General features: G+C 35.7%; 1 protein-coding gene across 1 annotated transcript in view; it reads left to right on the top strand.

Annotated features, from left to right (window-relative positions):
• LOC149568634 (uncharacterized) overlaps positions 1 to 21,148 on the top strand; it is a 169,704-nt gene that overhangs the window by 25,178 nt on the left and 123,378 nt on the right. Inside the window, exon 2 of the mRNA XM_089821499.1 lies at positions 6,944 to 7,068. Within this exon, the coding sequence (XP_089677625.1) occupies positions 6,944 to 7,068 (125 nt within the window). The remainder of the gene's footprint in view (positions 1 to 6,943; positions 7,069 to 21,148) is intronic.

The following is a 21,148-nucleotide window of genomic DNA, read 5'->3' as shown; positions in this document are numbered from 1 at the left end:
CCAATAAGAATTTGAAATCAAAGTTTTTGTTGAGCTCAGAAATTAGAGTTTTGAAAAAAATACAGTTGGCAGCCATGGAGGTAAAAAGTGGTAAAAAAAAGGACATTTGCAAGCAAAAAGATATCCAATTTGTTCCAGAATAGAGGCAGTTTTGCAGGTACAGCACAGACCAAAATGCCCAAGAAAAAATAACTCCCAAGAAATCACTGATTTGCAGATTGCAATTTTTAGAAAAAAACACCCAAGAAAATATGCTTTTTTTTTCAGACGAATTCGCAGATTTTTGTCTTTGAAACCCTAGCCATGACTAGGTATTATGAAGCACGTAAAAGACTTAAGAAAGTATTTCGATTTATTTTTGGAGTAGATAATTTCAAAAGAAATTATAAAAAATTTGAAGTCTAGGCTCTAATACCAATTATGAAAGTAATTGATAAATACTTTTTTGTTATTAATAGAGACCAAAAGGTCAATTTATACAAAAGAATAAAGCGATGTTTGCTTGGGAAACTATAAAAAAGAATAGAAATATTCTATTTTAACAAATAAAGCTAAAAAAGCTAAAGCTAACTAAAGCTAACTAGATATTTACACTAGATAACCATTCACTAATAATAGACTTATCTATTATTGTAATAGCTAAAAGGAAAATAGGACCATAGTAGAAGCAATGAAAACTATGATGCATGATCAAAATCTTCACACCTTATTTGGGGCTGAAGCCTCTACAACAATTGTTTATTTCAAAAATGGATGTCCTTACTCTCTCCTAGGTAACAACCTTGAAGAAGCATTCATTGGGATTAAACCTAAAATAAACCACTATAGAATATTTGGTTGTCTTGTCTATATCCACATTCCTAAAGAGAAAAGGTCCAATTTAGAACCATCAGGAAAGAAGGGGATATTTGTTGGGTATAGTGAATCATCTAAAGCCTACATGATATACATACCTGGTATGAATTTAATTGCGCTTAGCAGAAATGTAACCTTTGAAGAGGGCATTGCATTCAAAAGATGATATAGATGATGAATCCCCTCAAAGTATGGAAGAAGATCTTGATCCTAAGATTCAGAGGGAGACCCCTATGGAAAATAATAAGAGATTCTGCCATTAATCGTAAGAGGCCACTTTAGTCAAGAAAAATGATTGGAGAAGCAGAGAACTATGCAGCTCTTGAGGTTACATTCAGAGAAAGCAACAAAACAAATAGATACTCAAATTATGTTGCTCTCATGAGGGAACTCATCAAGTCTGAACCCTCTAATGTTGAGGAGACACTTGGATAAGAAGATGGAAGATAGAAGGAACAACTTCATGTACATAAAAAGAGATGCAAATCTGAAAATGGAAATGACAAAGATTTGCATGATCAAACAAAACAAATATATACAAATGCCTTAAGGAAAATAACAAAGGAATTTTACCTCAACTCCACCAAGAATGAGAAAACAAGTCTTTATCCAAAATTTGAGCAAATCTAAAATAAATCCAAGAGATTTAGGATTTTAGATTTGTCCAAAGCCAAAGACTTGAATAGATTTCGAAATCCAAACAACATGGTTCAAATTTGGACATGTGGAGATGGCTAGAGAGATATAATGCCCAAAAAGTGGAACAAACTTTGACCTAGCAAATCCATATGCAAGAGTGTGTAAAAACGACGCCTAAGGCAAGAGATTAACTTGCTAAAATGATGGAAAACAAGTTTGAAATCAAAGTACTTACACTAGAATGCTTCTTGAAGGGATTCAATGCCAAAATCGCCTTGGCATGCAACGTTTTTGATGAAGATCATGCCCTAAACAAGCTGTTTTTGGCAAAACACATGTGGGAAGCATATGCAAAAATCTCTAAAAATCGCCACCCTTGACTTAGTCGTAAATTGCAGCCTTCAAACGCCCTTTAGAAGAGTATTAACATGTCACAAAATGCATGCATTCTTAGCAAAAATCGCCACTCTAGAATGAGTAGGGCATTTTAAGCCAAAACATGTTTTTTGGAAGTCATAACATGTTTGGAAATGTATGCATTTCCTTGGAAAATTGCCACTCCTCTCTTTATAAGGGAAAACACATTTTAAAAGGGCAAAAACATGTATTTTAACATATGCAAACCCACAAAAAATCACCACTTAATCTATTGGCTTTAAGACCTAGTGGAAAATGCTTTTTAAAAAATCATTAACATATTTTCAAAGCACATGTAATCGGGTAGAAAATCACCACCTTGAGCCTTTCCCCTATGATCAAATGCATAACACACTTTTGAGATGCATTGACATATTTTAAATAACATGCTTTTGAGCAAAAATCGCCACTTTCTTCTTAGTGGAAATGTAAGTCAAAAATGCATTTCTCATAGGCATTTATATGTGTTTAAAACATATGCAGTTGGCCTAAAAAATTGCCACTATAAATTAGGGTAGGTGAAGGTCAATTTTTAAAACATCATACACATGCAGTTGGGTCAAAAATCGCCACCTGTCTTTGAAGAGCATTTGCATATTGTAAAAACATGCAAGTTGATTTCAAAAGTCCCCTAAGTGATTATTTTAAAAGATGTATATGCAACGTGTCTTAAAAACTCCATTTGAATGCATTAAAATAATTAAAATAAACCATATATGCAACAACATATGCAAATGAGTTAGATTTTCTCACTTACATTAATTGAATAAGCTTAAAATATGTAAATACATATTAAAAACCCACTTAGCACATTAAAATGAGCTATTGCATATAAAATGTACATCTAATTTAATGTTGGGACGTATATTTTACTGGGAGTGCATTTTCATGAAGTATTTTGCATGTGGATGTATGTAATACATAATAAAAATCCACTTTTAAGCACTTAAGTTGGCTCATGTATTTATATTTAATATCTAAGTATAGTTTTCATTAAAGTAACATGAAAAATAGTCTTGAAATAGGCTATTTTCATAAAACATAAAAAAAATGGTCAAATCAACTCAGAATGAGTTGAAATTTTAAAATGGACATCAAAATCCACTTTTGATATTAAATATAATTTTATATCGTGCAATTGCTAATAAAAAATCTACTATAAGGTTTTTAATAAAAATATGTAGTTGATCTGAAAAAATCCACTTTTTCCCCTATAACTTGAGCCAGACAACTCCGATTTGGACCTAAGCTTGAATCGAGTGGAATTCCAAGGGCCATTCACCTAAGGCAAAAACAAAACCAAAAACTATTTACAACATGAAGAAAAACAAAGAAAGGGCATGAAAATCCACCAAAAATTGAGTGTTCGTAGTGCAAGAAGGAAAACTCTTACCAATAAACAATTGGAGATAATCTCGACAAAAAACCTTTAAAAGAACACATAGACAAGACTACGCAAAGAGCAATTCAGAGATAATGAATTGTTTTCATGATGTCTTACTAATGCGTTAAAACAAAGAGGATGCGCTTACGAATCCATGAGAATATTGCGTAGGGTTTCTTCAATTTTGTGATGTCAAAATTGAGGACAACGAATGTTTGACTTCTGGATATTGATAGACCATGGTTTTTTATGTTTGAGGTTGTTGTTATAAATTTTTTATTGGAATTTTATTATACTTTTATACGAATGCTCTTAGATTTATTTACATATCGATATTGTTTTGTTCAGTTATTGACATATCTCTCCCGTGCCCTCTCTCTATAATATATTCATTATTTTAAATTTTTGTATATCGCCGTTCTTTATTGTCCCCTAAAAATGGCCCTCTTGGAAAAGTCTCGAAAACATGTCCAGTGTCGTCTCTTTGTCCTCGTCCTAAAAAATTTGTGGAATGTAGAAGTTGAATCCTAATGTCCATGGTTCTTACAAGGTTATTTGGAGGACTGATGACGTAGCTTATGACCTAGAGCTGCCAAAGCAAAGTAGATTCACAATGTATTTCATGTTTCTTGCCTCAAGAAGGCAATTTGATAAAACATTACATCATCTCTTGGGCTTCCATCATTGGCGAGGAGGCGAGATTAGTTTTGGTTCTTGATGAGCTTTTGAATATCAAAGGAGGAGATTGAAGGGCAGAGTAAACAAGGAGTATCTTGTTAGATGGAGTGAACTTGCCTATTGGGGATGCCATGTGTGAAGGTGAACATATTTTGTAGCATGCTAATTTGTAATTTCTTGAGGGCAAGCAATTTCGAGAAGGGAGGATTGTGATGCCCCTGCCCATAAGTATAGCCAAATGCGACCAATTTGCTTTTTCATTTCCCATAGGCTAAAGTTAGCTCATAAAGGAATACATTATTTTTATCCAATAAAATACATTTCAAGGGTGACTTCATGTAATTATTTTGATAAAGTTACAAGTGACTTAAAGGAAATATTAAAGTGACTATTAATTGCAGTTCAATGAATTATTTAAAGTGAAAATTGGAAAGAGTTTTCAAGAATGATCTTTAGGCTTTTATGAAAGGTGATTGGAGCTCATTTCTTCATGCTTGGACTATTTATCTTCTAATTGGATTTAGAGAGTTTGTGGTGGAGTAGAAACCCTTGCATGAAAATCCTAAGGGGACTGCTTGCGGTAGTGAAACTATCGTGCCTCGGTAGTATAGGTGAAAGTCATTTAGATTTCAGGTCAGATTGCAAAGATTGAAGTTTAGAAATTTATGAAGTCTTATTCTAAGATAACTTTCTGGGTTGGAGGAATTCTTTGAGATTGTGATAGCATCAAAAGAAATCGTGGTGAATGATTTTGGATGCCATAGAGATTTGCAACTGGGCACACGTTTATTCTAACCATGGGTGTTTTCGTAAAGATTTCCATTACTTGCTGCTGCTGGGTGTTATATTTCTCTACTAGGTGGGGAGAATATTGAATGCTGTTTTTCTGGGTGTGGGAGGATAGCTGAGTGTGTTGGGTTTGGCATCTATGTGTAGTTACTCTAAGCTGCCCATGAGTATTTTTCTTAGTTAGGTGATTGGATTTTTGATTGAGTGGGTGGGTTCCCTGTTTTGCATGGGGCTTTGGACATTTTTCAGACACGTGGGTGTCGCATAGGCTGTAGCAACTATTCCTGGGTCAATATGAGGAAGAAATATATTGGTTCTGGGCATGGAATGGTGAATTTACCCCACCACTGCTGCAATATCCTGTTGGATAACATTTCCAAATAGAATAGTATGTGAAATTGCTTGTAATCTGCCACTCTATGTTCTCAATCTGTGAATACAAACAAGGGATGCACATATTTGACCTAAATCTGTAACTATTCAGTTGAGTAAGCTGACTTAATTCTGCAATCTACTTAAGTTTATAACATTGAAATGTATTTTGTTAATTGTCAAAATGCAAATTATGTGTGAAAATGAGTTCAAATGTACATATATTGTAACACACATTCCATTACAAACAATCTGCCAATCAGAAGTTATACAGAGCAGTGAATATCCGCCATTTAATATCATATATTTCCATTGAGTTTGGAAAGGGTGGAGAATCTGGAAAATTTGGTCAGGGATTTTACATTCAAGGTTCAGTTTCCTACGAGGAACAGAGGTCAACAGGCTGCCTACAGTGATAATGGAAGAAGGAAAATCCATAAGAGATTTACAGCAGTTTAGGGAAGAAACAATAAGAAATGAATAAATAGATGAGGTTTATGTCATCAATGGCTTAAAAAATGGAAGAATCTAGGAAAGTTAAAGGATATGATACTGAGTTGGCTTGGAGCTATTCAGTAAAAGTCATATGTGTCCTATGGGAACCTTAGCTGGATATTAAAATACCAAGATGTGAAAAGGATTTTTTAAGAGAAGAATAAAAATCGAAATTTAAAAGTTAACAAAAATATAAAAAATTGGCATACATTTATGAAAGTCAAAATTCTCTAATTATTCCATTGAGCTGATTTAATAAGACAAGCTAAATGTATTTCTTTAGAAGAAAACTGTCTTTTTATTTGGTTATTTCTGATGAACAATCTTGAATTTCTTTCGAGATTTCATTAGAACCAGCAGAATTGCTTTTCCATCACTCATGAAAAATGCATAATTGTCAAATAAGTACGTCTAGGCAGATGTATGGTGCAATTTAGAATACATGCAAGAACAAGGAATAAGATAAGGAGAAGTCCAACAATCTATGAATCTTGCATCAGAATTCTGTGGTTATATAGTTATGGGTTATCTGATCCATTTTTAGTTGATATTAGAGATCTAAAACTTTTCAAAGGTATTCAGATTCAAACCTGTGACAACTCTTTGAGGGGATTGAAAGATTAAAAGACACTAAAGCATAAATACACAAAGTGTTTGTTTATACTTAAAATTTTCAATAATTTAATATCTGGGAGAGGTTTTAACTTTTTCTATTTGGGTTCTGATCATCTCATCACTTCCTTCTTTCCGCTGGTTGCCTTAGCAGAGGCACCAAGTGTTCACTGGGCCAGTACTCTCTTCATACCATATCTGTGATGCCTCTCAAGGATCATACACACAGATGACGGCCCTCCACACCCAGGGGTACTCGGAGACGGTCTCAGATCCCCTCTCGCCCCAGTGTTTATCCTTCAGTTTTGGGTTACTTCCCGTTAGTTGATTGACTTGTGTTGGTTGTTCTTCACTGTCATATACTGCTCTGGACCTCTGGATGGCCCCTCTCTTTGCTCTTTTGCCCTGTGGCATTGGTTGTTAGTTCTTTCCATGGGCACTGTTTGGTGTCCTATTTGCTGCTGTTTCTCTGTTGTAGCTTTGAGTCCCTTGGATCCTTTTGGTGGCCTCTTGTTGGATATCAATAATTTATCTGGTCTTATCTGTTATTTTTCGACTTTCCTTATTAGTTGATTTTTCCTTTTTTTGTGTGCTTCTGATTCCCTGAATAATATACAGGTGAAAATCAGCATTGTCAATCAGCTCTGAAGGAATATTTAAATTTATGTTAATCAGATGAAATATTAATTTTACCTTTTACAGACTACAAAAAGAAAGGGATGGGTCAACCATGGAATAGAAAATGCAGAATCGATTGCTGATCACATGTATCGGATGGCTGCCATGGCTCTCATTGTGGTAGATATTCCAGGGATAAACAGAGACAGGTTGGATTATAAAGCTCATTTATCTTGTACATTTCAGAATGCAAACTATGTATGTACAGATTAGTATTAAACATTTTCTGTTAATACTTAAATGTCTCACTAAAGCATTGGACCTTTAAATTTTGATTGTTATGCTTATAATTTTTGTGCTCTATCATTTATTGCGCAGTTAACGGTTTTTCTTCTCCTGAGATTATGATCCATATGACTAGGTGGATTTGCAGTTTCTTTTCTTATGATTTATCTTGGCATTTTACACATCTGTTTATTTTTCTCTCCAGATTTTTCCTCTTATGTATTTTAAGCTTTATTTCTACTTTTGACAAATAAATATTTTCAAAGACATAAATTTGATGCTCTGACATTTGTTGTTTATATTAGTGGAAATCTTGGAATCCATGGCACTGCTCATTATAGCATAATGTTTTACCCCACATTTATTCCAAAAAATACTAAACTTCTGCTGGCTTTAATCAACTTTTATTTTCCCAAAATTAGATGTTCTGCTGAGCTTAATTGTTTTAAATGTGTCAAAACCTGTATTTATACCGGCAACCTTTTCCAAGTCATTAGGAAGTTAAATATTGACCAAGTCTCCATTTACAACATGTACATCAAATTAAACCTATGAGTGGAAGTTAAACAATGAATTCTTCCACACTGCAAAGGAAATTATCTATATATTTTAAAAAATGTGAATTGTACAAAATTGGGAGGGACTAGGGGCATTCCACAATTGAATAACAAAATTGTAATGAGATTTAGTGTTGTTTATCCTGCTTTGCCAAGCACACAGCTGGTCTATAGACAAACAGTTTGCATCATAAATTAGTGCAGTTCTGTAATATGAGCTGATTTTGCCACTTGTGGATATATATTAGAGTAATTTGTGTCATATGCAATATCTAGTTGATTACTGGATTCTGCTCATGCTGATTTCTAACGTCCTATATTAATATAAGGCTTGCAATTTTGATTTTCATTGTTATATTTCTAGTCACTTTTTAGTATTGATTTAGATTTAATGGTACGGGTTTTATAGGAACCCTGCCTTTCGAAATAATTTTATGGATAGATATGCTGATAAACTATTTTTGTATTACCCTATAACAAAATCTAGCTGAAAAGTTATGAAAACAATCTGCCATTGACATCGGCAAAGATTATACAAATAGAATTGACAAAATGCATCATACACCCAACTTTGTAGCAGAATACACCAATAAACTATCCATTATCCTCCAACTATTGCTCCTTCACATGCACTGGAGAACCTCTATGATTATCTGCTAGTGAAGGAAATCTTACACTATAACATAAATTCCTTCTGCGATGAGCTTTGTGTACTGAAGGACCACAAACCACAGTTATAGTGAAGTTGCTGCCAACCTCAGGCTTGAGTGGTGATGCATGTATAACCCTTCAAATGCTCTGCTCACAACTCCACAAAATACCCTCAGAATAGCCAATTTTCTCATCTCAGCATTTACATTGGTGTTTTCTGCACATAGTAGGCATGGAGGCAGAGGCTGCTCCTTCCAAGCCCCAAGCCACCAATTTTACCACTTGCCCTAGCTCTGCCGTTGCTTTAACCAAACAAGTGCAATCAAATTGATTTGACATAAAAAGCTGCAACAACTAAGCATATGGCTACTACAAGGAGATTGATTACCAAATCAGTGACAAAATCACTAGAAGTCGCAGCTTTAGAGTGTCTACTTGTTTTCCATGCTTGTTCTCCCAGTATGCACTTTACAAACCTTGAGGCAGTCCGTTTATTACATGAAAAGATGCATGGGAGATACCTGTCTGCACCTAGACACCAACTCTTTCCTTTGTACGATTCTCGACTATACTCTAATAGCTATCAGTCTTGTTATTGGTTCAAGTTTGGGTTCGATGGTTCAGTCAAAGCTTTTTTGGGGTTGAACTCATCCATACAAAAAATAAATAAACCAGAAATATATACATATTTGCAGTAGTAATTAAGTTGAAAATACACCACACATCTAATATTTAGTTTAATAATTTATCATGATATATTTTAAAATAATAATGTAAGTGTCAATAATAGGCCATCATTGTTAAAAAATCATACATGTCTTCTAAAATATCAGTATCACTATCTATATTAGATGATGTAGGTAGTGCTAAATTAGAAGAACCACAATTAGTGCCACTAACACCAGTCGTGGCACTGGCACTGGCACTGGCACTGGCACTCGCATGCTCACTGATTGGCTTATTGTAAACATTAAGTTCAGTAAAGTGGGATGTGGAAATATCTATAAGTCAATATGCTTTGGCTTGCTATCCCACTTATAAATGGCTTTCTTTGTATAAGGAGACACAAGCTTGAATCCACATCCATTTAGTTTTTGGCCTTTTTTGAGTGTTGATGATTATGCTTTACTGAGTGGATGGAGTCTGTGCTCCAATTATTTCTAGATGCATATGAACTAGCAACCTATTAAGACAAATTTATAGAGTTAAAAGTGACAATATTTTAATCATGAGATGTAGGTCTGTGAATGATTGTCCATGGAAGTACCAGCAACTATGAGCATTGACCTTATGTTTGTTTTGAAGAGAATCAAGACTGAAGTTACTCGAGTATGTAAAATTCACGTACTCAACCCTCATTGCATTGCACATGTCACAATCAATGAAGAGTTTGTGAACTGCTACCTTGTACCCTTGAGTGAGTTAAACTCTCTAAATAGGGCAGCACCTTTTATCATAGAAAGAAGTTCAACACTATAGTATAGTTTGTACCCTTGACTGACTTAAGCTCTCTAAATAGGGCAGCACCTTTTATCATAGAAAGAAGTTCAACACTATAGTTTTTGGGACTCAATGCAAATGCAAGATGTAGGGGGCTGGTCATTTTGATCCATCTCTCTTCAATGATTTTGTGTAATTGTCAAAAGAAACTTTCTTCACAATCATGCTCTTTTGCATTTATGATGACTTTTCCTTCCCAATCATTAAGTTGATGTCATCATATATCTTGCCCAAACAAGGCCTATCCATGGTGATATAATTGGTCATGCTCAAGATGGAATTAATAAAATTGAGGAGATACTTAACGTGATCCCACCAAATGTCATCTAGAATCATTTTCTTAACTTACGATCCTACCAAATGTCATCTAGAATCATTTGCCTAACCTTTTCTACCTTTTTAGTGCTATATTGTCTCCATATTGACTGATTTGGGCTAATGACCATGTGAGTATGTGTCTCTTGAACCTTTGTAGTTCATTTCAACACATTGTTGGAGGAAAAAGATTTCTTTGTAATCTATTTGAAAATGAAAGTCACAAAAATTCAAATTAAACTAGTATTAAAAAGTTTACTAAAGTGAAACAAAAATGTTATTCAACCTATATATACTAGGTTCAATTCTGAGGATAAGTAGGTCCAATTTTGAGAATGTTCGAGATTTACCTTGGGGCATTTGGTGTTTGGTGACAAACACTTGGATCTCTTTAGCCTTAGCGTATACCCATTTGATCCAATCAATTTTGTTGCTAATTTTTGGTAGCATAAAGTTGAGAATTGATAGTACAAGACACCTATGAAATGTGTAAATAATAGTTCTCAATTAATAACCGAACCGCTCTACAATTTTCGGCATCGTCTTTTATAACATACTCAACATTTTGAGGGCCTACTTCATCAATGGGTTGACAAAGAATGTTAACAATAAATGCACTATCCTTCACGTCCCCTTCAAAATCTATTGCTCTAGAAAATACTGCCCTTTTAATGGACATTGTAATAACATTAACCAATGGTCAATATTTCACATCTTTCCATCCATTAAAAATAACAGAGACCTATTTTATCCCACAAATCTGCTAGGGGATTCAAGGACTTATCTACAAACTTTACCTCCTTTTCCAATAAGCTAGTACACACCATCTCATAACTTGGGGCCTTGTACCCTTTTGGAGTCTCATTGATTTCTTGCACCATTTGTTGCCAATATTGTGAGGAAACAAATTCCATTCCACTTGCGAAGACATATCTCACTATATTTTGACCTAGACTCATTATGAAATGCCATTTCCAATGATCACTTTGATATCATATATTTATAGGCCTCAAATTTTTCAGGTTGAAAATGGGTGACTCTTTCTAGATTGAAGATTAGAAGGTGGTGAAGGGAGCTTGATGCAGAGGGATTGGCACTTTCTCCTAGAGCCCTTTACTTGGTCAATTAGGCACCATCCAATGGTCCTTTGGCACAACCTTCTCAGGGTTATCCTTCCTACTTGTCCTTTGCCCCTTTTGGTCTCTTCTCAATGACCAAACTTCCTAGAGCAACGCCAACTTCATGGAAGATCCAATCTTGCCTAACCTAGCTTTTGACCCAAGGCTCTAAGAAACAACCAACCCTTGCCAATTAGGATCTTTTCACCAAATCACCAAGGAACATTTGTGGGTGCCTTCCCATACTTAAACAAACTCAAATTGACCATCTGGACCCTTTAAAACCACCGATCACGACCCCTAAGCAATCCTTCACTATCTTGTGTTAACAGGAGACCTCCTAGAATTAGCATTAAGGGGTTTATGCATATTAAGGGATCCCTAAACAACCTTTATTTCATACCCACACTCCTTCATGTGTGTTGTGCAACACAATTTATAGCAATTTTGGCTTTGTCACATCAACATGCTAAGCCTAGGGCATTAGGAAAAAGTCAGATCTTGCTCCAAACAACTTCACACCTTCTACAACACAAAGTATACATGGAAACCTAACATTTGTTTGAGTTTGAGGCAATTCCCATAGTGGAATGTCAAGGTTTTCCCATTTGAATACAAATAGTTAGGGTTTTTAGGGTTTTGTGAACAATTTTCTTAATTTTGATGGATCTCCTTCAATTTTTCACCTAATGACTATTAAAATTGCAATAGAAAGTTAGTTGACCCCTTCAAGCAATCATATGCTTGGATTAGGCTTGCCAATCTGTACACATCCGTACCAATGCAAAAAACAACGTAAATGCAATGTTTGAACAAAACAATATCATTACTTTCTTCCCAAAACTTCATCAACAACATTGAATTTGATCATAGGACCTTAAATCCTCCTCATGAATGTTTCCCAATTACCTCAAATCAACATTCAACCTCCTAGCCGTTGGTTTTCAATATACCTAAAAAGTTGTCAAAATTGCAAAGCAACTTGTGAGCAACTTTTGCAACTTTTTTGCATTTGTCACATAAATGAGACTTTATGACCCTTACCTATCCAAACATGTATGAAATGACCTTAGAACACCATTATATTCATTTTGCCTCATTTGGGCAAGGTTAACCCCCATTGACCACCTTTGACCCATTACATGGATTGAAGAGCAAATGATCCGTGGTCTACAAGTAACAGTAAAATCAAGTGGCTCATAAGGCCTTATTACATCATGAAAAACCCTAATTACTAAAGATCCATGTGGTTCGATCCCAAAGGTGTCCTTGGACCAGGGCTTCATCCCTCAAGGTCCTTTCTTTGATAAAGGATGATTTAATTTACATTGTATTGCTTGATCCGCTTCTTTAATATATGCCTAAAATTGTGGATCTAGAATGCCATCACCATCTTGTCTAGGGATCTTGTACAAATAGCCTTTTATTTGATTGATATCTAACATAACATTCACCAGAAATCCAAAGATAACCCCCTCCATCTGGAAGCTACTTTACCATTTTAACATATTTCCAAGGAGAGGGTGGGTTTTGTTAAAAGCAAGGTCAATTCAAGGAGTTGAACTAGTTGCCATGATCATAGTTAGAAAACTTGGCTGACTTGCTAAAGACTTGCAAGTCTTGTGGTTGACCTAGTCAACTTGCCATAAACTCATGAGCCAAGTCCTCGACGAGTCCAAGTCAAGGACTTGCAAGTTTTTTGGAAGGACTTGCGAGTTTTTGGGAAGGACTTAAAACTTCCTTTTTTGTTTTGTCTTTGCTCAGTCCAAACCAAGTTTTTGCCAACTCTAGTGTCTAGACCATGTCTGAGTTTTCAAACTATGGCCATTGCTCAACAAACAACATATTCAAAGAATTGAAACAAAGGAAAATAAAAATATGTACATACAACTTTATTTTTATTAAAAAATAAAGCATGTGTTGTAGATGCCTAGAAGATTAAAAATGAAACAAAAATGACAAAAAAGATGAGAGTTCATTTGTAGAAAAATAAATAGTAAAAAAACCACAAACTTATTTGAAGAAATCTTCCTCCATGATCTCCTTGACAATAAATGAACTTGTAAGAATGTGTAGGAATAGCAAAACAACAAGCTTGAAATGGTCATGAAATGGTCAATGATCAATCTTTAACTCCATTCATGCAATGAAAGGCAAGAAAAAAAAGTTAAGCAGTAAAGGATAATATTTGTGTATTTCACTAAAAAATGAGAAATGAGTTTTCTTTTGTGTCTTAAAGTCTCCTATACCATGTTTTAGGGTTGGGACAGGGTTGAATTGCACGTTTTGGTTAATAACAAAGGTAAAAAGGACAAAATTCGGCTAATGGCACATGCAGCCACCAAATTCAACTCAGTTTCACTTGAGATGGACCCACAAGGGACTGGTGAGGTCCTGCCTAGAACCACAAGAAAATTGGATCTAGACTTGCACATAGGTTAGTTTACACTAGGACTTAGGTTCGTAGGTGTTGACCATTGGACCAGTAACATAGTTTTCCACAAGATTGCAATTCGTCTTGCCCAAGCAGCAAAAAAATTATAACTGCTATAGCCACTGCCTTCGGATAACCTCTGTTAGGAATACAGGTCTGCTTGGTACTTGGTGTTAGAGTAATTATTTGTTCTAACTTATTAATTAAATCACTTTGATTTAATTAATTAAGTTGCCAATTACTCTAGTTTTCTTAAGGTATCTTGTAGGTGCATATAATTAATATTTTATTAATTATATTGTGCAACCCTAGCTTTTTTAGGCTTTAGTTTCCCTTTTCGGGTTTCGTGATTCCTTTATAAGGATTCACCTCTTTGTATTTTAAAACATTCACTTATTGGATTATATGAGATATTGCTCTTTGCATGTCCATAAGATGGATCTGGCTTTTTGGCCTCCTTGATTTTTCCTTGCCTCTGTTCTTTGCTTCATCCATGTGATAGGGTTATGCATGCAGGTGTTCTTGAGAGATTAGTTTTTCACCTAATCTAACATGGTATTAGAGCTAGCTTGCTGCTCTCTGTTCGTGGCTTGTTGAAGCATTTCAGAAGCTACGTTTTTCGGAGTAGTGGGAGGCCGTACGGACATTTTTTTTTTGGGAGCACTTTGGGCTCAAACAGACGCTTCCATTGAATTTGGAAGGCCGTTTGCAGTCAAAATCTATATAAAATTTGTCCATTTTGGACACCGTTGGTCTGGGAGGCAAATTTTTTTGTCCGACAGGGCCGTACGGCCCCATGCACGCAGTACGAGGCGTCAAAATAAAAAAAATTGCAAAAAAAAATCCTTTTTTGGTTGTTTTAGCTGCCGGCGGTTATTTAACCGCAGCGGAGCCGCTAGCGGTCACCGCTGACGGCAATCGCTAGCGGTTACCGCTGGCGGTCCGCCAGCGGCCCGCAGCGGCTCCGCCGGCGACCACCGCCGTTGCTCCGCCCTGCGGCGGCCCTCCAACCTCCTGCCGCTTGGCCGCCGCTCCGCCGGCGGTGGAGGGATTTTTTTTAAGATTTTTGTTTTTTTATTTTTTATTTTATTAAAAAAAAATAATTTTTTGCATTTTCAGAGGCCCTGGAGGTTTTTTCTCCGTAACTTGAGCATACGGATGTATTTTTTCAATCCGAAAAATGCACCGGAAAGCTGGTTCCGAGACGGAGATGCTAGTACAGGTGTTTTTGGGTTTTGATGCAGTTTGGTTGCCTGTTATGGCAGTCAAAGCCGGATGTTCTATTTTGCACTCCGGGAGGCGTATCTTGAGCTTCCGATCTCCGATTTTGGACTTCTTTATATCACTGGAAAGCTCTTTCTGTGCTCTTTCCAGTGATGCTGGTTGTTGTTCCAGATTCTGTTCCAGGCACATCTTATTCAGTCTTTTGCGTTTTAGCATTCTGGTGGATGTCCTGATTGTTTCAGGTCCGGGGATCGATTTTGATGCTTCAGTTGCTTCATTTTGGGCTCTACCTTCTGTTGTTTCAGCCTTATGTTTTTTCTGATCATTGTTGATATTCATTGTAAGCATTTTTATGCAACGCACTGAGATAAAGTGCCATACTACATCTGTATTTTTGTTTCAGTTGTTTGCCTTTGTTTGCCTTCTGATTCGAGTAGTGTCATCTGAGGACACTCATACAGATTACTGTATTCTTGGGATTCATTATATCTTGTGCCTTATTGTACATGCACTACTTTGATAAAGTGCCATGGGGGGTTGATGTTTTTGCCTTTGTTTGCCATCTTCCTTTGTCTAGTGAGTGTCCCTTCCGTGACATTAGTCTCATGACGTGTCTGAGATTGATCACCTCAGTACACACACATGTACTATTTTGTGCATCTTGATCGTGGTTCCTTGACATGCAGTTCTTTTGGCCCACTTTTTCAGGTGCCTGTCACCTCACCCTTGTCTGCATTAGGGGGGGTTCTTCTGTTGTCTCTCATGCTTCCTTGGTTCGATTGATCAGCTCTTCAGGCTTTGGTGTTTCATGCCATTTGTATCTTCGAGTTCAGTTGATTGCCTTTGTGTGCCTCCTGATTCGATGCAGATTATAGTCTTCTCTACCTGGTCAGGTTCTATTTCAGTGGAGGTCTTTCAGATCAGCAGTTACTTTTGACAGAGCTTTGCAACTTCTTCATGCTTCAATGATTCTCTTCTGATCTCTTTGTTCCTTCTTCTGGAACATTCTTTTCTATCTCTTTTTGGAGTAGGGTTTTTCCCATGTGGTTTTCTCTATTTCTCCTCTTTATAGAGATTTTGTTGTGATTGGGTACCTGATCTGGCCTTGTTGCCGGGACCCAATTCTCTTTCATAGCTGTGCTAGGTTAGCTTCCTCCCAAGCTTCGCTTAAGGGGGGGTGTTAGAGTAATTATTTGTTCTAACTTATTAATGCTAGTTTTGTGTTGTATTCATGACAGGTTTTGTCATTGATGTCAACATACATTCTTGAGTACATAATAGATAGGGATTTTGTACATTGCAGAGGATTATTGGAACAACGAAGTTGGCACATATAGATTAAGCTATTCGAGCTTAGGATTGTGCTCATAGATGAATATAGATGCTACATCTATGTTCGCTTATGTTTTTGTTGAGTATTGGCTTAGTTACAACTCATTTGGTAAAGGCTGGTAGTAGACCAGAGAGCAAGAAATATCGTCAGAGACATATATTGGTAAATTGGTTGTAACTTACCAGCAAAATGAAATTAAGGTTAGCGAGCTTGGATTGTGGTTGAAGACATGTTCATGAAGCTATGTTAATGATAGAAAATCTTAGAGATCATTTGAAAAGCTCACAGAAGTAAAACATGCTATATGTTTTATTGGTAGATAATTAAGTTGGTGTAACGTGTTGATCATTATTGGAGATTGTGTAATTGTAGTGTAACTTGTGGTAGCATTATTGTAGTAATTGTAAGGATGCTTTAGAAGGTGTGTATGTCTTAGTGAGGTCCTCTATAATCAATTATACATTAGCGAAGCTTTAATAGGCCCACCTAATTCATCATTTGGATATGATATAAAGGAAATATTGTTTCCTTGGATGTATTGTCAATTTTGTGAGCCATATCGCATGGAATATTGTGGATGTGGTTAGAGGATACGAGTTTGATTATAGTAGAGTAGATATAGAGTTGGTTGACAATTTTGAGCTTTAAATGAACTGTATTGACAATTGAGTTGTTGTATTGCTTAGTTCAGTACATTGGATTTGTTATCTAGAAGACTTACTCTTCTTTGTTAATGGAAGCAACTTGGATAGTGGGTTCAGTTGTCTTAGGGTTTGAACCTTCTAATAAGGTTTCAAGGTCTACTAACAGGGATATGTCCTTTAACATGGACTGTTGTACTGATTGCATTGTATTTGTCTCCTAACAGGGTCACATCCTTTTGCAAGGAACTTTTATATTACTAATTTATCTTGTGGGTGCCATCTCGACTAGAGTTTTCTCTTTGATTAAGATTTTCCCTGGTAAAGAAATCAATTTTGTTACTATGTATGGTTTATATCTTGTTATGCTTCATTGTTTTGATTATTGAAGTTGGATTTAAGATTGACTTGGTCACAACTGATTCACAACGTCCCCCCGCCCCCCGCGCCCCCTTGTGTGTTGGACTTTACTTTCTAACAATTGGGATCATAGCATCAGGTCCTCTTTGATAAGGAAGCTTAGTAGCTTGAGGAGATCCATGGCATTTAGGAAAGAGTCCAAAATTTGATGGAGACAACTATGATAGTTGGAAGGATAAGACGTACGCTCATTTGATCTATGAGGATTGACTACGAGTTGACTACAATGGTTAGAATTGCCGTGAAGAAGGAAAGTGGTCTACCCTCATGTACAAATGAAGAAAGGAAGATCTTTATGTACAATATGTATGCTAGAGAAGCACTAATCTCGATACTTCTAGAATCAAAATTTGTTGAGGTAAAGGGTCTTGATCTTGCTCATGAAATTTGGATTAGATTAGAAAGACTTTATGAAGGTGATGAATATACAAAGAAGGCTAGGTTAAGAATTGGAAATCTAAGCTTGAATGTGCTAGAATGCAAGAAGATGTATCTGTTAGGTCATATGTTTAGAAAATTTCTGATATTGTTACAGGTATAAAGAGCTCTGGAGGTATAGTATCAGAAGATGAGGTATGCCATAAAATTATGAGATCTTTAACTTCTGTTTATGATACCAAGGTGATTGCATTAGAAGAACTTATCCCTCTTATAAAAGATTTTAATAGAGAGACTATGATTGGAAAATTGCAAGCATTTGAATCTATTAGACTAAAAGATAATTTGCCTAGAGTTGAAATTGCTTTCAAAGCTAGTGTACATAATGATAAGAGAATACTAATTGAAAGTGCAAGTACTAGTGAAGATTATGCTAGAGATCGAACATAACTACAAGAAGAAAGGAAAATTGATGAGCTTGTTTCACTGGTTGCAAAGAGAGAACTTAAAGGTAAGAAAGCTTTTGCTTGTTGGCATTGCAAAGAGTTGGTCAATTTTCTTTTAAATGTCCAAAGAGTGAACCAAAAGTTAAGCCTATAATGCTTTACAAGTCAAAGATTCCAAAAGATTGTTTATATACAAGTGATGATTAAACTAAATTTAAGGAAATAAACTTCTTAGACAGTAATGATGAAGATGAGATAGGATTTGTTGCTACTAACGAAGAAAGTCTTGTTAGAGAAGAGAAAACACTTGTATCACATATTGAGAAAAATAATTCTGATTGTATAATTGATAGTGGGTGCTCACATCACATGACAAGTGATAGAGATAAATATGTTGAGTTTAATAGTTATGATGGTGGTGCAGTTAGAGTGGGTAACAATACTCCATGTCCTATTAAGGGAAAGGGATCTATTACACTTGATGGTAAAACTAACAATGAGGATGTTTACTTTGTTGATGGATTAAAACATAATTTGTTGAGTGCAGGACAACTTGTTCTCAAGGGCTATCATTTGCAATTCACTTAGAAGACATGTACAATCAAGGACAAGCATGGACTATTGATTGGTACTATAATGCCCCCATTTTTGGCGAGCTCCTACAATTGATTGAATCAGTTCATCACAATGACCCTTGTGAGTTGACAGTGTGATTTGAGGGTCTCAATGGTGGATTTACTATTTTTAGCAAGTCCAATTCGGGCAGTTACTGTATTCGGCAGTGCAGATGGTGGTGCTAGCAGTTGGTCATTGCCTACAGTGGATGGAGCTATTTATTGCGCGGGTTCGAATTTTAATTAATTTTTAAGTTTCCATTATAATAAGGCACTTTATTATATTTAAATGTTATAAAATGATGATGTGTTGAGGAAGCTTCTTAAGTGGAGTTACGTTTGGGAACTTTTGCCATTTGGAGATTCTAAATATGAGCCTATTTGATGAGAAAAGCATTCAATTGATTATTTGCTTTTCTTGCCTGTGAAGAGTTTTTGAGTTTGATGATTTATGTGCCCTTGTTGAAGTATAAGGGTTTTGTTCCTGAAAAGTGCATAGTGATTCATAGATGAGTTATTGTGACTTAGTTTCTGAGAATTGTTTTGAATCATTGCTGAAGTATTGTGATTTGGTTATTTTGGTCGAATCTCCATTTTTGTAATATTGTGGCTTTGGAAAATATCTTTGGTGTTGAGAACTTGTGCATGTCTGCTATTACTTCTCTACCATTTACATTGTATCTGAGAAGTTGATTATTGTTGAAGAAATTCAATTATTTTGGGAAGGGGTTTGATTGCATTTTTGAAAGACCAAGTCCTGCGATTTTGATTGGGGAAATCTGGTATGCATTGTGAGGCTTTTGTTCCATCTGTGGCAATGTTAGGATATCCTAGAGACCTGCATTTCATCTATTAGGACTTACACTTCTTCTTTGTAGGTCCGCATCACTGACATTAAGGCCTGCGTTTTCTTATTCAGGCACCTGCGATACAATTTGAGGCATATGTGATACAATTTGAGGCACCTGCGATCCCTTTTTGTGCCCTCCGATCAATCCTAAGGGCCAGTGTTTTCCATTGGATGACTGTGATCCAAATCTGAGGGCTAGCTAATTAAATCTCAGGGCTGTGGGTGGAGAATAGGGAGTGACATAAGACAATTCAGGGATAATGGTTCATGTTTGAAGGTTTACATTGTTAAAGACCTGCATTCAGAGTTTGGGGTTTACTTTGATTTTGGAAGTTTGTACAAGCAAATAGGTTCTATCATTAACCATTTGTAATTCCATCTTGCTGCAAATTGGATCTGTTAAGCACCTTACAGGATTAATTGCTTATTGTATTTTCAGTTTAGGTGCAACGATTATTATTGATATATCCATAATTACATGTTTGATTATCAGTTTCAAAATTGGGCTTGCTCAGTAGCAATAGATTCTTTATTTCAGCATAGTTTCCACTTTATATTGTATATACAAAAGAACACATAAAACACAAAAGTGAACATCATATACAATAATAGAAGAGTTGTGTGCCAAGCGTTTGACGAATTGTTAAAGCATTGACTTGTGAAGGAATAATTGATGTTTAATTTAGCTATCTCCTGTTGAGGGATAATACAAGTACAACCAAAGTTAATATTTTTCAGTTTAATTCTACTGAGATAAGTTGTTTAGTTGCTAAAGTGGATGAGAGTTGGCTATGGCATAGAAGATTTGGTCACATAAACTTTGATAATATTGTGAAAGTGAGTAATACTAATGCTGTAAGAGATATACCAAATATTGTGAAACCCTCTAACATGATGTTGAAGGAATGTGTGATGACTAAATAGAAGAAGAGTTCATTTCCTAGCAAGATATTCACTACTTAAGAGAAATTGGAGATAGTTCATACAGATTTGTGTGGTACCACAAAAGCAAGAACATATTATGCTGAAAGGTACTTCATTCTTTTTATTGATGATTCCACAAGAACAACGTGGGTTGCATTTTTAAAAGAGAAATCAGAAGCTTTTGACAAGTTTAAGATATTCAAGGCAAAAGTTGAGAATGAATCTGGTATGAGAGTCAAATGTTTAAGGTCTAACAAAGGAGGAGAATTTACATTAAATCAGTTTAACACCTTTTGTGAAGATAATGGAATTCGTAGACAGGTTTCAGCTAGATTCCATAACAAAATGGAATAGCAGAAAAAAGAAATAGAACAATGAATGAGACAGTTAGAGCACTGATACTAGAAGGAAATGTAGTACATGTTTATTGGAGAGAAGCAGTTAACACTGCAGTATACACTACGAACATATATTAGATCAGGCAAGGAACAAGTAAGACACCTTATAAGTTATAGTTTAGTCATACACCTTCTGTGAAATACTTAATTTTTTTTGGAAGAAAGTGTTACATCAAGTGAGAAGATGATGTAGGGAAGCTT

Source organism: Cupressus sempervirens, chromosome 3 (assembly GCF_028749045.1).
Source record: "Cupressus sempervirens isolate cs-2001-9-10 chromosome 3, ASM2874904v1, whole genome shotgun sequence".
NCBI lineage: Eukaryota > Viridiplantae > Streptophyta > Pinopsida > Cupressales > Cupressaceae > Cupressus > Cupressus sempervirens.
The sequence above is the reverse complement of the archived record's forward strand: the minus strand, read 5'-3'. Positions and strand labels throughout refer to the sequence as shown.